The 19,080-nt window shown below is 39.0% G+C and overlaps 1 protein-coding gene across 1 annotated transcript in view; it reads left to right on the forward strand.

The window, feature by feature from the left end:
- The window catches only part of LOC114239517 (bridge-like lipid transfer protein family member 3B), a 30,003-nt gene extending 11,777 nt beyond the window's left edge, over window positions 1-18,226 (forward strand). Inside the window, exons 14-28 of the mRNA XM_028169740.2 lie at window positions 716-909; window positions 1,500-1,614; window positions 3,329-3,463; window positions 4,254-4,423; window positions 4,944-5,119; window positions 6,070-6,206; window positions 6,630-6,770; window positions 7,699-7,870; window positions 8,402-8,516; window positions 9,484-9,618; window positions 12,866-13,000; window positions 13,716-13,859; window positions 14,340-14,650; window positions 15,411-15,522; window positions 17,417-18,226. Of these exons, the coding sequence (XP_028025541.2) occupies window positions 716-909; window positions 1,500-1,614; window positions 3,329-3,463; window positions 4,254-4,423; window positions 4,944-5,119; window positions 6,070-6,206; window positions 6,630-6,770; window positions 7,699-7,870; window positions 8,402-8,516; window positions 9,484-9,618; window positions 12,866-13,000; window positions 13,716-13,859; window positions 14,340-14,650; window positions 15,411-15,522; window positions 17,417-17,446 (2,222 nt within the window). The 3' untranslated portion in view covers window positions 17,447-18,226. The remainder of the gene's footprint in view (window positions 1-715; window positions 910-1,499; window positions 1,615-3,328; window positions 3,464-4,253; window positions 4,424-4,943; window positions 5,120-6,069; window positions 6,207-6,629; window positions 6,771-7,698; window positions 7,871-8,401; window positions 8,517-9,483; window positions 9,619-12,865; window positions 13,001-13,715; window positions 13,860-14,339; window positions 14,651-15,410; window positions 15,523-17,416) is intronic.
- The last annotated feature ends 854 nt before the right edge of the window (window positions 18,227-19,080 follow it).

Genomic DNA, 19,080 nt, shown 5'->3' on the forward strand with positions numbered 1-19,080 from the left:
CATATGGACTTAAATATAAGGTTTACAATTGTATGGATAATGCCTGTTTCTGTTTCATTCATCACATGATATCCCTATCGTGCGCTCACTCACTCTGGCCGATTCGATACGAACCAAACGAATATTGCTGATATTAACGAATCGGTACGATATGCCGATGCGCATCACATCGAGCAATATCGTGTATCGGCTAATATCGAAATATAGATTTCGATTCACGAATCGGTGCGATATGGCGATACGCATCACATCGAACAATATCGTGTATCGGCTGATATCGATATATAGATTTCGTGCGGGGCGATATCGGATTCAACGATATTACTGCGATATATAGATATTGAATCTATATACGATTTATATCACCCACTCCTACTCGCTGGTAGCCTAAGACTATTCCAGCTACGCGCGGACATGTAGGCGAACTCACGGCCTCAATCTGAGAAAATTTCTTACTGGTGGTTGGACCTATTGTGCGTCCGCACTGGTAGGTACCACCACCCTGCTTATTTCTGCCGTAAAGCAGTAATGCGTTTCGGTTTGAAGGGCGGGGCAGCCGTTGTAACTATACTTGAGACCTTAGAACTTATATCTCAAGCTGGGTGGCGCATTTACGTTGTAGATGTCTATGGGCTCCAGTAACCACTTAACACCAGGTGCGCTGTGAGCTCGTTCACCCATCTAAGCAATAAAAAAAAAATTGTTACCGTTCCAGTCCCGGCTCCGAAGCTGTACGTCCAGCTGAGTCCGGTGCGCGTGTCGCTGGACGTGAACAGCGCGGTGTGGCTGGGCGCGTTCCTGCCGCACGTGGCGGGCGCGCTCGCCCCGCCGCGCCGGGGGGCCGCGGACCCCGACACGCCCCCGCCGGCCCCCTACATGGACGTCAGGATGGAAGCCATTATGCCAAAGGTGAGCAGGATTCATAACGCAATCCCTTGCTATGGATGAATAATAAAAGAGATCACCCACCGCCTGGGTGAATAAGAGAATAAGAACAAATGAGTTTTTGTAACTTTTTATGATTATTCTTTAATAAACTATATCTAAATGCATTATAAATGAAAATTAAACTACCGAAACCATTATGCGGAGATCATCATTTTATCCCTATAACTACAAAAAAAAACGATAAAAATCTATGTCGAACTTAAAAAAGGGTCCTGATTCCCCCCCATTTTACGGTTCGAATATTATAGTAGCCTTATTAGTAAATATATATTAGAAAATCAAGTTTTTGTTTATGTGATCTTTTTAGGGAAGAAGGAGGAATGTGTGAGTTGGTTGTCCGTTGCGCGTTGTCCTCCGGAAAGTTCATCGGAGCGGTCAATAAAACACTACGTATAATGACACGTTTATTCGCGTCAGCGACCGCAGTGGATCGCTGCACGTTAACCACGGACTGACTAACCTCTATTGCTCATTACTATAACTGCATAGAAAGCTGAGCGGGGCGGATAGGGTATCATTCTCCTACATTTATAATGAAATTCATGTAACAGATAGTGCTGGAGGCGGGCTCCGAGCACGTGTCCCAGCAGCGGGACCGGCCCAAGGAGCTGCACGTGTGCACCGCGCGCGCCATGCTCACGAACGTGCGAGAATCGCCCAGAGCCAGTAAGTCCAGGAAAATCAATCGAACGAAAACACGTAGGCGTATCCTAAACGGGTATCCATTTGCTAAATCTATACTAATATATAAATCTACAGTGGTTTTTACGGATGTTCCGTTATAACTACTGAACCACGCATCCGATAGACTTGAAAATTGGTATCCATGTAAAAAAAGCCAATCTACTTAATGGATAGGCCTATAATTATATGAGTGTTGGACTCCCTACACCAGCTGCGGGGGCGTTAATGATGAGAATCTTTGCGAGGGTGAGAAATAATAATGTTAATTTTAAATGCTCAGAGAAGCGGACGGCGACAGCTAGTACATTTGTAAATCTAAAAAATAAACTGCGCCTTACGTTATTGTTATTGATTTAATAAAATTATAAAATATAGATCAATTTAAGAAAGTAATTTAAACATTCACTGTAGTGATATTTTTTTGTAATTACCTAATTGAAAAAATCATCGTTTTTTAAGGTGAAAAATACCTGTGAAATTTAAACTACAAGTCACAAAACTTTGTTGTAGTAAAATGAAACATATAAAAAAATAGTATCTGGTTCACATCTGACGTTAAAACGTGGATAGACTACATCAGTATTCAATGGTATACACGTGAGAATTCCAAAAAGCTTACCATACACCACCTTCCAGAAACATATTGACACTTAAAGAACAATGGCAGCTTTCTATACAACATTTTACCTGACATCTATTTGAGGCGTCTTGAAACAAAAAAATACTAAAACGATAGGAATAACATAGCTTAAGCTTAATCAGAAATATTTTTGGTATTAGAAAGTCACAAAAAAAAGATATCAACGTGTTTACTTTATAATTTGAGGTTATCTATCAATAAATATATGTCTCTGATTTTTGTAGGCACGGACTATAACAAATTGAAAAAATGGGTAAATGATATGTTTAAATAACATTTTTAGTTTCCTTATCATAGATGAACCAAGGATACACTTATAATAGTACTCGAGTAGGTACCCTTAGCAATTGCAGAGCTACCTAGGTACATATACATACCTATTATATCGTTTGTTCTTTCTTCTTTGTAAATGTGTAAAAATGTGTGTCAGAGATAGGTACTTTTAACCTTTTGAACGAATTAGTCACATATTTGCGACAAACGAAGGCTTGCAAAGCTAATTTACTATAGTAGAATTATTTTGTCCGTGCAGTTTGGGTCATAAAAAATCGGAGCGGTGAAGCGAGTATTTCGCTCTCTCTTCCACTCACGAGCCTTATGGACGGGCATAGTCATGCGCATTATGTCAGTTGTTATACTGTTCAAATCATTGTCATCTGCACTGCTGGCATTACTATTACATATTTAGTTATTTAAGTACTAATTGTAACAAAGGATAATTAATATTATTATTTTCATTTTAAATACTTTATGAATATTATTCATTATCAAAAAATATTGCTTTTTTGTCCCAATAGTATAAATGCCATACTTTACAAATGTATTATACCGGAAGTACACAAAAATCGAATTAAAAGCTTATTAAATTAACATTTTTTCGTGGCTTTGCCACGTAAATCTAACATCGTATAAAAAACGAGCAAATAAAATGATGAAGTTTCGTTTATGTCTTAATCTAAGACGCCTTTTAAAACATTCAGGTAAAAAATTGCCATTGTTCTTTAGGGTCTTAAGATTGTAGTTTCAGTGGTATAAATTATACGTTATTACGTTCAGACACGGCCGGTACGAGAGCTGATTTAGCTGCCATACTGTCAGCCCTGAGGAGGGCGACACCGCCCAGAGGAGAATTCCCAGCTTCGACTGAAGATCTGGATCCTATACACGAACAATTTGTTTTGCATGCGGACAGTAAGTACAAAATTTGTTTCGTGAACAGAGTAAATTTGGATCGGGGCCCATAGACAGACAATAGCAACTTGTAGACGTCCGCTCACTTTGATGGTGGTAGGTCGTCTTTGGAGACCGCACGGGTAGGTACCACCCCTTGCGTCCTGTTTGAAGGGTGGGACACCCGTTGTACTATAGAACTGAGACTTAGACTCCCATCTCGTGAGCCGTGAGCACTTTTACGCTTTTAAGCAGTAAAAAAATTTAAATGCGAAACCCAAATGTTAATGGTTTCAAACTCTCACCTTTGCCCCGTATTGCCCCGTAACAAAAATAGAGAAGATAGCGGTGCTACCTGTGCGGGCTCCCGATACGTTGTACCACATAAGTTGGCTGCTATGCATGTTGCCAACTTAACCCATTGCATCAGCCCGCTAAGTTTCTCGCCGGATCTTCTCAGCGGGTCGCGATTCCGATCCGTAAGTAGATTCATTCGCGAGGCAGCTGCTCATGAGTTGTTAGGTCTCCTTCGGAGGCGCTCGGGCAGTTGTTGGCTAATCCCACCCCTCTTGTTTGAGACTTTGCTCGCCCACTTGTCCTGGTGAAACTGGATAGGCCTCCGGGCCACCAGAAATGGTTCAATCATAAATCAATGGTAGGCAGCGGCTTGGCTCTGCCCCTGGACTTTCTGACGTCCGTGAGCGACGGTGACCACTTACCATCAGGTGGGCCGTATACTCGTCTGCCTACAAAGGCAATAAAAAAAATCATGTTGCTGCATGCTGTTAACCCGTGTTTGACTTGAATCCAGACCTGGACGACGTGGATCGTGGCACAGCCATAAGTCCGGAGCTGCTGTGGCGCGAGAACCGCTCGGTGTGGTGCGCGCGCGTGGAGCCCCTGTGGGCGGACTTCTGCGGCGCCCGGGCCACCAACTACAAGCCCGCGCCCCTGCTCGACGCCACGCCACTCACCGCCTGGGTCAGTACTAATGGCGACTAATCAGATCACTTACTTCTGTATTACAATTACTATTATCAACATAAAGACATTCACTGCTGATCAGAGTATTAAATAAATTGAGAAAAATAACTTTGAAGTAACCTTTATTAATGGAAAGAATTACCCGCGACATTGATATGTTTCCGGTTACCGTCCTCGCCGAACCCGTCACCTGCGACGAGTAAATTAACCCATGGACACAGTCCACTGAGTTTCTCGCCGTATCTTCTCAGTGGGTCGCGTTTCCAATCCCGTGGTAGATTCTGCGTAGCACTGCTCTTCCTAGGCCCAGTGTTAGCAACGCCTCCGGTTTGAGCCCCGTGAGCTCACCTGCGCGCTAGGGTAATGCTAACATAACCTCTCAAGGCTATCAGCTTAGGTAGGAAAAAAAAGATGTGCTTATTTAGGACGGTCACCTGAAAAGTATACTAAATATATTTCTATGCTTACCACAGTTTCTTAGACAACCCAACATTAACAATATGACCTTAATTTTCAGTTATGCTTCAATGATGACCTTTCTCGCATATGGGTGGTGGGTCGGACGTGCGGTCTGGCCGGACTACAAGTGAACCACTACCAGCTGCTGTTCCTGCTGCGGCAGCTGGAACGCGTCTCCGAGATGATGGCGTGGCTGGCGCACGACGCGAGCAGACAGCCTGACGCAGAAGAAGGGTGAGCTACTTAATAAGGCTTCGATATTAAACTGTGATATTAAACGGCTTACTGGTGGTAGTACCTCTTGTGAGTCCGCGCGGGTAGATACCACCACTCTGCCTATTTCTGCCGTCAAGCAGTAATGCGTTTCCGTTTGGAGGATGGGGTAGCGGTTGTAACTATACGTGAGACCTTAGAACTTATATCTTAAGGTGGGTGGCGCATTTACGTTGTAGATGTCTATGGGATCCAGTAACCACTTAACACCAGGTGGGCTGTGAGCTCGTCCACCCATCTAAGCAATAAAAAAAGAACTTGCCAAGTGGATCCATACAAAGTTCTACGAGATGTGAGGTTTCTGTAATGTTGAAAAGGAGTTAAAGAACAAAGGTGAACTGTACACCGTAATTGAAAATACAGGTATAGAAGCCTATTTATTACATTATATCGATCATAACCAAATCGCACAATAAGAAAACAATAAATGTAACTAGAACTAGAACGAGAACATAAGAATTTGTAAAAGTACAATATTCATGTTTTTTTTATTGCTTATATGGGTGGACGAGCTCACGGCCCACCTGGTGTGTATCAAGTATAGTTAGCTACAACGGCTGCCCCGTCCTTCAAACCGAAACGCATTACTGCTTCACGGCAGAAATAGGCGGGGTGGTGGAACCCACCCGCGCGGACTCACAAGTGGTTCTACCACCAGTAATTATGTAAATTATAATTTTGCGGGTTTGATTTTTACTATACGATGTTATTCCTTCACCGTGGAAGTCAATCTTGAAATAATGTATTTAAGTATATGTATTATGTCTCAAGGTGGGTTCTGGCATTCACTTAAAGATAATAGACTTAAATGAAAAGTTAACAATGTACAATGTAATCTATAGGATCCGGGATTACTAAATAAGCTAAGCAAAAGCGATATTAAAAATACCAAAATTATTTTTTTCTTTCAGGTCAATCGTTGTAGGACTTGTGGTTCCAGCAGTGGAGCTAACATTCGTGCTTCCATCGAACTGTCCCGGTCAGGAGTCTTCTCGAGATTTGGACAGTGTTCCTTTGGATTCGTCCAGCTTGCAAGATTTGAAAATGGGTAAATACAAAACTATTGATTGCTAAACTCGCGCAAATAGAGCGTTTAGTTTATTGTTAGGGTTTAATTTATTGGATCTCCATATATTATACTACCAGGAGCCACTGCGTTCATCCATAGTGCATTTTCGGAGATCTTTTTTGCTTCATACTATCCGGCTTTGGAATGAGCTCCCCTCTATGATGTTTCCCGAGCGCTATGACACGTCCTTGTTCAAACGAGGCCTTTGAAGAGTACTTAACGGTAGGCAGTGGATTGGCTCTGCCCATGGCATTGCTGAAGTCCACGGGTGACGGCAACCATTCACCATTGGTGGGTCGTATGCTCGTCTGCCTACAAGGGCTAAAAAAAACACACTTTGTTCTTCTATTAACGTGGATACATATCGTATAATTCAATAAATATAGATTCAACGTTGCACAGGATCCGAAGCGACCATGGCGCCCTCTATTCAAGACCGAGACAGCGGCGTGCCCCCGGCGAGCAGTGTGGACGTGCTGTTAGCGCAGTCCCTGCCCGCAGAGGAGGTCCCTCCTCCCGCGAGTCCAGGACTTAACTTCGGAGGTAACCAATACACCGGCGGACTCCGAAATAAACATAAGAAGGGTCCCAAAGATAATAATAATTATTTTATTTTATTTCATGTCATTTCAGGTCATTATGCGTGTGAGTTTGTGTGTGCGCGCGTATATGTGTGTGTATGTGAGTGTGTGGGCGCATGCATGTTGCATTTTGTATATGTGTTTATTACTCTTACATAGATATGACTAATTAATTGTTTGGTGAGCTAAAGTTACTCGGCTTCAAACCCCATTGAAGTTCAATTCAAGTTCTTGAGCTATGACGAGTGCCAATAAACATCATCTTGATATCTTCCTTCTACACTTACTATAGGTATATTCTACACTTAGTGTAGGTGATACTTGCATACACAAACGTAGCTGTCAAATGCAGCTAGAAAGAAGTCCTGAGAAGTAAGCCTTGTCTCGCTCTTCCTAAAAATGTATTAGTCACCTGTGAATTTATAATTGTATACATTGTGATTTTAAGTTGAATTCTATTGAAGAATTTCGGATAGTTCTTTACCATAGACATGATAATTTCTGTTCACCTTACTCAATAGTTCGGTACATACTTACTGATGAAAGTGGCCAAGTAGTATTGCAAATGTTCCAGATGTATGTATAAACAGGTACTTGATTTGAATTGAAACCTTAAAAGAAGTACTGAACTTTTTAAACTTATTTTTGTATACGCCAATCAGTATTTATACTTTAAGGCGTAGTGTAAACTCGCACGGATACGTAGCGCCATCTATGTCTGTCGCGATGCAACTATGGGTTCCGATTGTCGGCGATATTGTGTCTATAATAATTCAAATTTCGATCACTCGTCGCGGAATGGGTGGCGTTCATATCGCGATGTGATGTCCATAGGCTCCGCCGAGTAAGCTCGTCTGCCTACTCACACTAAATAGAATTTTTTCGCACAGGTTTCTCAACGATGCGACGCGGTTTCAATTCGCTAGTGACTTCAATAGACAGCGCCCTCACACGAGACGACACGCGCAGCGACGCCGCCTCCACCGCCAGCTCGGACAGCGACCGCTACGTGGTCGTGGGGCTGGCCGCGGAGTCGCCCGACGACGCAGACCTCGCCTTCAGGTAACCGAGCACACAAATTTGGTACACATTTTACTGGTGGTAGGACCTCTTATGAGTCCGCGTGGGTAGGTACCACCGCCCTGCCTATTCCTGCCGTGAAGCAGTAATGCGTTCCGGTTTGAAGAGTGGGGCAGTCGTTGTAACTATACTGAAATCTTAGAACTTATATCTCAAGGCGGGTGGCGACATTTACGTTGTAGATGTGAATGGGCTCCGGTAACTACTACTTAACACCAGGTGGGCCGTGAGCTCGTTCAAACGCCGAAGCAATTATCTTATTCTATTGCTTGTATCATTTCATATTAGTAGCCTTCAGCAGTACAACTGCTGAACATAGACCTCTCTGATTGGCTCGCTTCTCTTTCCCCTCTCTTCTCTCTTCTTTGTATAGATCATCACTCTGCCGACTCTGAGCATGACCTGCACTACGTTTGCCAATACCCTATTGCTTTTCCTAAGCTCTAATTGTTTTTTTTAAATATTTATAATCCTTAATTTCATTAATGTTTTCCAAATTTACCTCTCAATCAGAGAATTCGAACACGGTCGTGCGTCCAGCGCCGTGGAGGTGGCCGCCGAGGTGGTGGAACGGTCCTCGTCGCCGAGCGACCACTCTGTCACCAGCTCGTGTCGGAGACGTGACGTTGTAAGTCGAACGTTTAGAAAAGCTTTCAACTGTCGTTCTTTTAAAACAACTGTACAGTCACCATAAAAACCACATTATTTTTAATTAATAAATAAAATTAAAAAAAAAATTGTTATAGAATTTTGTAGAAGAACGTCTTAATGATAACATTATTTTGCAACTGTTAATAAGGTGTAAAGTTCAGGTCTACTCAAGCAGCTGTTACTGCTTCTCTATCGCCTGTAATTGTAACAGCAATAGTAGTACAAAAGCTATTGGGACTTCAGTTTTATATCTTCACGTTGTGACCACTCTCTCAGAGTTCCGATTGTTAGAAGGGCCAATCTGAATGAATTAAACAAAATGCCTTCCCGAATTTCTATTATAAATAAATCCATGAATTTTGATCTACCTATCGATTGAATGTAAGAATATCGACAATGCAAGAGAAAACTATGTTAGACTCTATACAAAGTTCTATTTAAATACACCCATATCGTTTTGTGATGACGATTTGGTATATCGATAACGAACCTCTATAAAGTAAAATGAGTTTGTTGATGACTAAGGGACTTTATAGCGGGAAAGCGAGGAGTGAAGTTGTGTGATTTGTTTTATTTTGTCTATTTAGTGTTTCTTCAGGTTTAAATGTGTAATAACGGTGGTTTAGTAACAGTTTAGTATCTGTGGAAGTGCACAAATGTGGGAAAATGAAACAAAGCCGCTGAACGTAACTTCTTAGGATCCTCCAAAAAGTCCACTGAAAAAGTCTCAGTAAATGACCACTATTTTATTGAGATTATACTTCATTCCATATCATTTCATGCCATGTTTCATATTAATCAACTTCATTTCATTTTATAATATCATTTTTCATAATATAAAAAAGTTTTTATTAAAATTAACATAAGTCTTGACCTAAAGGTCTTAGTTACCAGTATCTAAAATCTTATTAAAAAAAATTGATGACTAAAGGCTTATGAAACAGATATCAACGTCGACGTGGCGCCTAAACAACATACACGTCGTCCACCAGAGCGCTAACGGCAGCTCTAGACTGCGGCTCGCCGCCGACGACCTGGTCTCTGACGAGTGCACCGCCATACCTTGGGACGAGTTCCAGGTGAGCGTGCAGCTGCTCTTATTAACGTTTACTCTATACTCAGATTCGTCTCCACTTTATCGACTACTCAAAAACTGAATTCCTATTCTGTTGTTGATTGTTAATACTATTTGATGAGAGTTGTTGCGTTTTCCAGTTATATTATAATTAGTGTGAATCAATAATCATACTCTACAGTAGTTTTTACGGATGTTCCGTTATAACTACTGAACCATGCATCAGATAGACTTGAAACTTGGTATCCATTAGAAAATACATGTACTTAATGGATAGGCTAATATTTATATGAGTGTTGGACTCCCTAATAATAATGACAATAAATAATAATGTTAATATTAAATGCCCAGCGAAGCGGGCGAGTACGGCAAGTCGTATTATGTGATTGTATTTTGCTAACGTCCAACAAAATGAGTTTTTTTAAATATATGCAATCTAACAGTCTATGTCTACAGCAAATGTAGATTAACATAAAAAATATTTAATAATACATTTGTTGGTTTGTCCTTTCATTCGACAACCGAATGTCTGATCGGTGATAATTTTTTTCAAAGTAATGCTTCATAGTTAGTAGACTGATACAACGTTGTAAACTATTATGCCTAAAGAATGACAGTGTTATAAGATGTAATTTTTTTTAAAATATTTAACAAACATTATAATGTTCATTTTCAAACGCAAAAACTCCCATCATACGATCTTTTACAAAATAATCATTAACACGTTACATATCAGCACGACAGAACATAACCTAACTTACAAAACTCAAGCATTATACCTCACAAGTTTAATTTCAATTTTATTATTGGTAAATCTTGAAATTATATTTATTCAATATCTATACAAAAATAAAACTGTTAACTTTGTTTAATACTTTTCCTTCATGACTTACAGTAGGTATATAAAAATATATTTTGCTTATGTGAGATCTCCCAGGAACGCATTGTAAGATCAAGACCCCCATAATACGCATGCATCCATCATCACGTCACACCATTGATCATCGTATCTCGTTCCCCGTAAAGTTTAAATGCTGTTTCAATAATTTCTAATTTAATATTTTTGTATGATTATTATAGAGGTTAAGCTGATGTAACCCGTTAAAATTGTTATCGATTTAAAAAACTCAAAATATTTATTTAATCTGTGAATAGAAAGTAATTATAAAAATGTTATTTTTAACTGGAGCTAACAATTTTATTTACGAAAAACATTGTTGATTTAATTTTTTGTCTATGCCAAGTTGTGTCAGCTTGACCCTACAAAAAAAGATTGCATCCTTTACTCTAATAATTACGTGTCTATGTGTGTTTTTTCTCTATGGCAATATCCGCCCGCTCGGCTATCTCGACGAAAGACCCGAATCAAGGTATTTGGCGGTCGATCGCCTTAAATTTTGTAATAAACACGATGTAGTGATATCATTATGTTGAGTGCCGATTTAGTTTGTAGAGGTTTTGTGTCGTAGCCAAGGGGGTCTGTTTGAGTACGAGTGAATGAGACAGAAAATGTTGCCATCATGCTAATTGAAACAAATGTATCTTCTTTATAATGTTAAATTGTATTTTTTCATGTTCTCCCTAATCAATTTACAAAACAAAATGGAAATGCCATCAATTAAATATTATGTTATTTATTTTTTTATTGACGGAAACATTTTCAAAATAAGCTTCTTTGCTATTTTCTAATCGCCATTTTGAACTTTTAACATAGCAATACTATCTCGTTCTGAGGTCATTACTTGTAATATACATTTCATTGGTTAATGAGACTAAATTCAGTCAAAAACATGTCTCAACACTCAATGCAAAGTGGTTATAGAAGTCTATAGACATAAGTAGAATCTTTGAGGATGAGATATGAGGTCGAAATGTAATGAAATTGTAATAACGTCTGCCCTAGTTGCCGTAACGGTCGATTGCTTTACGTCAATATGAGCGGGTCATCGTTGCGTACCAGCAGGACAATGACAATATACACACGAGTAATACAATCAGAGATCTTTCGTCAAAAAACATTTAGTTTACTTTGAACGATCAGGCCATTGCTCTCGCTACTACTCCACCTTGAGTAGGTCAAACATGGGGCACGTGACCCTTAGAAATTCATTATTGCCTAAAAGATCGCCTCTGACGATAATATTGAATTAATGGTAAAATTTTGATTTATTATAAGCTTTATCGCATGAGAGCTTGACCCCACCTTTCCCCTGGAATGACATCCCTAATGCCCTAATGTAAAACAAAAACAGAATCAAATACATGCATCCAAACATAAGAATAATTTTGACTTTACATGCATCTCTTCATTTCAGCCATTGCCATTGTATGACTATAATAAAAATCCTACTTAACGCACTTAGATTCCTGCATGCCACAATTTAGTAGTGATGGAAATAATTTTATTTTAGGATTTATTAAGCATTTACGTTTTAGCTTTTAACGAAATAAATAACGCTTGCGTCTGTTACATGTATTAGTGCTATTTGATTTTAAATTCCACGAGGCACTCAAAAAGTTTTACTAAAAGTAAAAAGGAACTACAGGTTCTAAACTACAGTGTTACTACCTACTTTTTTATTTATAACTATGCATGCATCGACCTCTATATATTTCTCTATAGTCTTCACAATCTGCTCATTTTCCAGCGATGAATATTTTCCTTAATTTTTGGGGAACACGGCCTTTCGTTCAAGTTTCCTTCAAGTTTGACCGTTCTGCGCTCTGATATTTCTTATTGCGTATTCATTGCGTGCTTTGAACGCAAAATATGCTTTCTCTATAAATGTAATTTCTATTAATAAAATGTTCACACGCAGAATGCATTTATTTGTGACATACGTCAGAGTCATTACTGCGCAATTTCGCTTACATTGATTAAAGCATCTATTTATACAGATTTAATATTTAAGACATTATCTTGAACTTTTCTTGAAGTCTTCAGAACCACCTAAGTTACTGCTTTTATTAGTTTAAATTTGAAATGGTATAAAATTATTATTACTTGTAAACGTTTTGTCCAAATTCATTTTTCAGTAAGACAGACATAATTTTAAATTTGCTCAAAAATATGTGAATTCACTTCTTGTATCTCTCGAATTTCATGATCTTCTCTATTAAATTCTAGATGAATTCATACAAATGGTAAGCGTTTTTTGCCGTTAAAAAACTTTTCGTGTGCCTTTGTACTATGTACGTTAGAAGATCTCATTGAAGTTGCACACTGATGCAGTTTTTTTTGTTAACTCTAGAACAAATTTTCAATGCGTGCCCGTGCTTGGACCGAACCTGCTATAGACGAGGACAGCGAACTCAAACCTCGAGAAACACCGAACGTAGCAGCTAGATTGACCAGGACAGAACTATCGAGAACTTTAAACGAAAACGTAAACTATTTTTATTTAAACATTCATGTAAATAATTTATTTCAGTTTTTATTAATATTAAATTTGGAAACAAAATTAAGCTCGCCTCTGGTATACACTTATCTTTATAACCTGTACCTTTATAACCAGTGGTCGGAGTAGGTAGATTGATTTTATATACTTGCGTCAAGATATTATAATAAGGACGGACGGACGGAATGTCATTTTATTCATAATGATTATTTTTTTAAATTGAAAAAGATTTTTTTTAATACAATTTCTATATTTATGACATAAAGTAACAAAAATTCCTGTCTAAGTTTTGTCTCATGTTGACAAGCGTCATTTCTAATTCAACGAAAGGGACAAAATACGGTGTAACTATTCCAAGGTGTTTTTATATGTAATAAAATACTGATTTCTTTCACCATTAGGTAGCACTGGTAGCGTAGATTAATATTATTAATACGTTTTTCACCTTAAACACAGATTCATGCTAATTTCAAAATTCCGGAACAAGTATCACAATAAATATAAAGTTGCGGTATTTTGGAGGCATATCCATATTATCCTCTACGTTTGACGTCAACGACCTTAAATCAATCCACCTACTCCGACCTCTACTTATAACGAATTTGGATATTTGTGTAAAAGAACGAAAATAAAGACACTCCTTTTTCAAAAATATTTGTAAATAGAAAGAAACTATTTAAAGTTTATTTTAATATTTGAACAGGGCGAAGCAACCGGTCTGGCTCCATACGAAGAGCTACTGGAGGCTCGCGTGCGGGACCTCAGCCTCGCGCTGAACATGAGCACGGCGCTCGCCCTCTCGGAGTTCATAGAAGACGAGGTCATCGCACCGCCCATGCCTCTAGAAGTTTGTATCGGCCTTGAATGAATATACAAATGGTTACGCTAAAGAATATGGTGAAAGAAGTGAAACTTCTTTTGCGGTATTGTGGTTTTTTTCTTTATTTTTCATTCTTAAATCAAATATCTCTTGTAATAGGGAATGCTGTGTATAAGAGAAACTATCTGACTCGCTTTTTCCCTTTCCCTCTCTCCACGGTCGAGTCGTTCGCGAGACGCTCTGCCTGTTTTCTCACTCTCACTCCTCCTAATATATATCTTTTCTCTCTAGCCATAACGAATTTGTCGAGAATTTAATTTTACTCTCAACGCGCCTAAAGAAGTTTCACTTCAAAAAAACTGTAACACTAATATAGCGATGCCATGTTCGCTGACATGAAAGAAAGAAAGATAGGATTGAAATGACGAGTATTCCGAGCTGTTAACAAAACATACGTCAACAGTAGTTCGACAAATTATTAATAAAACACTATTTATAATATTCCAGGTTTTAATAGAAAACGTGAAGGTACATCTCGTGGAAGACCGCCCGGTCCGTTCGATCCTGTCGCCGCCGCCGCAGCCCCTGGACATCGACCTGACCACCCTCCGCGTCACGAGGGCCTCGGACGGCGTGCTGAGGCTGGGGCCGCCGCTCTCCACGCCCTCCACAGTGGCCTCGCCCAGCACTCCACAACCGAACCCCGAACTGGACGAAGCCAGGGCCGCAATAGACAGCTTGAACAAAGAAAACGAGGAGTTGAGGAAAAGACTGCTCACTCTGTCGAGGATCGCTGATGACAATCGGGAACTGCGAGCGTGAGTACAATGTCACTGTAAACTGATGCAGCCGATGACATTTACTTTATATTAGTCTCCAAGTAGTAAGTTAAAGTCGATTCCTTCTATTTTCTTATATGGGCGATCTAGCTCACTTATCATTTAGTGTTAAGTGGATAACGGAATCACAAATTTAATGCCGTCACGTACCTTGAACACATCAGAGTTTCGTTTGTATCAGATCGCCCCCCACCATTGAAACATTCACGACAGAAACAGACGGGACCGGTGGTACTTACCACCCATATTGGCCCACGATACCACAAATAATAACACTAATAAGTTTTGTGTTTTTTTTTTTTTATTACACGATAATAAGGCTCATAGAACTATGCATATTGTTATGCGCTGGGGTTCGGGATAAATAAAATTATACTGAATTACAAGCTAACACTGTATTCAACACTTAGAACCCTTAAACACTTCACAAACACTTTAAAACACTCAACAAACAGTTTAAAACTTTCAACTCGCTTGTTCCGCTTCGCTTCAGGTGATCTGTTCGCTGTTTCGCTTCTAGTAGTTTCGATTACTGACTGACTGCGTGCCATATCTACGAGAATATTCCACACATCTCTAGTCGTAGTTTCCGCTATCTGACAATAGAGGGCGTCGTACTTCTCGAGCGTACTAGGTGCTTCTAGGTCCTTCGATTTTCGTTCGTCTGACTATTCGGCGACAGATCGCGTTACTCTTACCGGCGTAACAATATAAAAACAGGTTGTTGTCAACTCTGCAGGAAAGTAGAAGAGGCCGCCGCGCTGCGTCAGTGCGTCCACAAGGCGCAGCAGGAGGCCGTCAGCTTGCTGGCCGACAAGCAGGAGCTGCTTGAGACCGTCCGCGCCCTGCAGGTGAACAGGCCGTACTCTAGTATCGACATCGCGAATACATACGTTTGCAGTTCCTTAATCAATTAGACTAAACTGCGAGCTTAGTTGAAAGAAACTGCATAGTTGATGATGCAATTCGAAAATGTGCTTATCTATATATATATATTGAAATGAAACTTCTTTAGAATCGTTGTGATGTGATTTCGGACTCGATGAAACGAAATGAAACGAAACGAGGCTGCTCGATTGCACTGCGGAGTGGTTGACCCTTACGATTATTTGTATTTTATATAAGTTTCATCACTTCTACCGTCTACACACAATTTTTTTTTAATTTTTTTTTATTTAGGTGGGTTGTCCAACGATTATAATCACTGACACTAAAAAATTTACATTCATTTTATGCTTAAACTATAGTTAGTTTATGCTTTGTTAATATAAGTATGCTTTGTTAATGCCAATATAAAAAAAAACTTGAGTAATTGTAAAAAAAGGGCAATTTGGTGTTAAGTGCTTACCTGTAGGTAGACATCAGCACCAAATTCTGTCACCCACTTTGTGACACGAATTCTGAGTCACAGCTCTATAGTATAACGGCTTCCCTACCTTACAAACTAGAACATAATGCTATTGTTAGGCAGTAATAGGCCTTATGTGTTAGTTATGTGTTAGTTAGTTAGTGTTAGTGATACCTACCCGTGCGGGCTTACAAGCCCTACCGCGCATATGGGTAAGGCCGTTAAATTGGACTCATGTAACATAAAAGCTTAAGTTACCGGATAACTTAAAAGTTGTTGATGTGTTTGAATTTATAATTTTATCATTTTATCATTTTATTAAAGCTTTGTTCTACAATCCCAAATATGTTCTAAGCTTTACATCACTTTATTGCTATGTAACTAAAAATTAACAACAATAGTAACATAAAAGTAACTTAAACCTACCCTCTTTTCAAAAGATGCTCGAACCTAGGGCACTATGATGAATAATTAACAACGTTTATAGCTTAGAGCTCTTATTTAAACATTAAACTTACTAAATTATCCTTCGATTTAAGCAAAACGATACAAACTTACCTTAAAATCAGTAAAAACTTTTTTCTGTCGGACAAAAACGCGATGCGGACCAAACTAACTCACGTATCATCTCACTAATGGCCGATAAGTACGTGACATACCATAAGTAAGTTAGATATTGGCGTGGCCAATTATAAAACATATTCTTACTGCTCTATTCTTAAATTATTGTAAAAATTTTGGTAACTTAAAATCAGTAACATAAAACCTTAAAATACTAGGACGTGATGTTAAAATTCGAAAATAATTGATATTTCAATAGCTAGATTTTTGTGAAGGAATTAAATATTGCCTTACATAAATGATTCTTTAAAGAAAATGTTTTTATTGCCGGTGGAATAAACTGAGACTTATATAATTCATTCCAACTATGATGGGGGATCATTTGGGACACTTGAATTTGTTCTAGCAATTCGTATTATCGTAGTAAAAACTACATAATTAAATACAAAGAAGTAGTTTTACAGACGTTTGCGTATTTGTAACAGTTGTAGAAAAGATGCCTTTTGCCAGGAAAACAATAAAACATGATAGTATTATTGTATTTATTCTAAAAAAGATGCCGGACGCGGAGTCATCCATCAAAATGGTTACTTTTTGGCGGCCTTACCCATATGAGTATTTTTTTTCCTCTTATAGCCTTAAGAGGCTATGTCAGCTATACCCTAGCGCGTAGGTGAGCTCTTGGGGCTCAAACCAAGAGGCGTTGCCAACACTGGCCCTAGCAAGAGAATTCGCAGAATCTACCACCGGATCGAAAACGCGACCCACTGAGAAAATCCGGCGAGAAACTCGTTGGGCCATATGAGTCAGGATTATTCAGTCTGTTCGTATTCCAGGAGCAGGCGGGTTGTCGCGGCAAGAGGTAGCGGTCCCCCGGCGGGGCGCCGCACGGCTGCCTCGACTGCACCGCGTGCTGCGGACACGACCCCTAGCAGCGCGCCGACACACACCAACATACATTACCGTGCTATCTATATACATATTAATACGTGAAGAAAAAACTTTGTAGCCCCTTTTTACGAAAATTGCGTGGACGTAGGAAATTGCCTACACTTACAGAGAATACAGAGAAGGAATACAGAATGCTAATAATTGTTGAAAATTACACATAAAAAATACTTTAAATCAAATTAAAAAGCATAATTATATACTCTTTTGTTTAGTCTTTATAATATATGGTCAAATTCAGAATAGATTGATACCTATTGTTTGTCTTCGATGTTATTTATCTATAGTGAAGCCTTGGTGAAATTTGTTATTATAGAGGGCTATGATAGTCTTTGACAATAGACTCCTTAATAATGTTCAAACTTATAGTCCACTAATTTCTATTATTACGTGGAGTTTATTTCAGACTCCTTTAATGGGCTTTTATTAGCATATTTCCATTCCAGACAACATGAGCGGCAAGGTCCCTTCCTCATAATGCAGCTCCACACCTAGAGATTGATACACTGAACCCTGTTGTAATGAACGAATGGATTTACTAACGATGACGTCATCGAATGAGTCTTTAAAATACATCCGCAAAAGTTTGATTAGCAGCAACATCTCCGAATAAATTACTAAATTGTCATTGTCTCTATTGAAAATTACCTGAACTATTTTCTGGATAATGCGTAGGAAATCGTAGAAAAATTTGCTGTGTTTGTGGCTGATACGTCAATGATAAATATTTACGTTTGCTATAAACAATAATGCATATTGATTTTATTTATATAAAAAAAAAACGGAAAAGAGTACGTAATTCTAATTATGTTGCTATTAAAATATCATAAACAGAGACGATACAAAAGCATCTAATAACGTCCGTCTTAATATCGACAATACGTAATGTGATGGTTGGTGGAATGTTATAAGTGATTTAACTGAATCTCTCAGTTGAAACTCAATCCATCCATTTAACTGTGAACAAATTAACATAATGCACGTTTGTTCATCGAAGCCGATGTTAAAGTTATGACCTTAGTAGATAAACGTGAGTTTATTTTTAATATGTTTATCGACTAACACGAGATACGGACGTGACTTGTGAAGTCGTGGCCTAGAGGATAAGGCGCCTGTGTGCTTAGTGCGAGTTTTTAAACGTTCTCGATATCGTAAAAGTTAACCCAAATTTGTATGCAGTTGGAACAGCGCCCCTAGCGGCAAACGTAGGCAACTGTTTGAAAAAAAAGTGTAATAAAAAATTAATCTGCAAAGTAACTTTATTAATGGACGTAACATAGGTTCACAGAGGATCGCTCCCTATATCTACTATAAGCGCCCCATACGTTCCGATGGAGAGTCGGACGTCTGTTATATGTACAGCTGAGACTTCGGCCGTACGTTTCAAGGTGGGCTACGACATCCACGCTGCGATGCTCATGGGCCGCGGTAACCACTTCGCGTCAGATGGGCCGTGAGCTAATTCGCACATTGTGAAACAAAAATTCTACAAAAAAATGTTTTATTATAAAATGACAAAGCAATAATTAAACGCATTTATGTGTAATATTAT

This window comes from Bombyx mandarina, chromosome A1 (genome assembly GCF_030267445.1).
Source record: "Bombyx mandarina strain Sakado chromosome A1, ASM3026744v2".
NCBI lineage: Eukaryota > Metazoa > Arthropoda > Insecta > Lepidoptera > Bombycidae > Bombyx > Bombyx mandarina.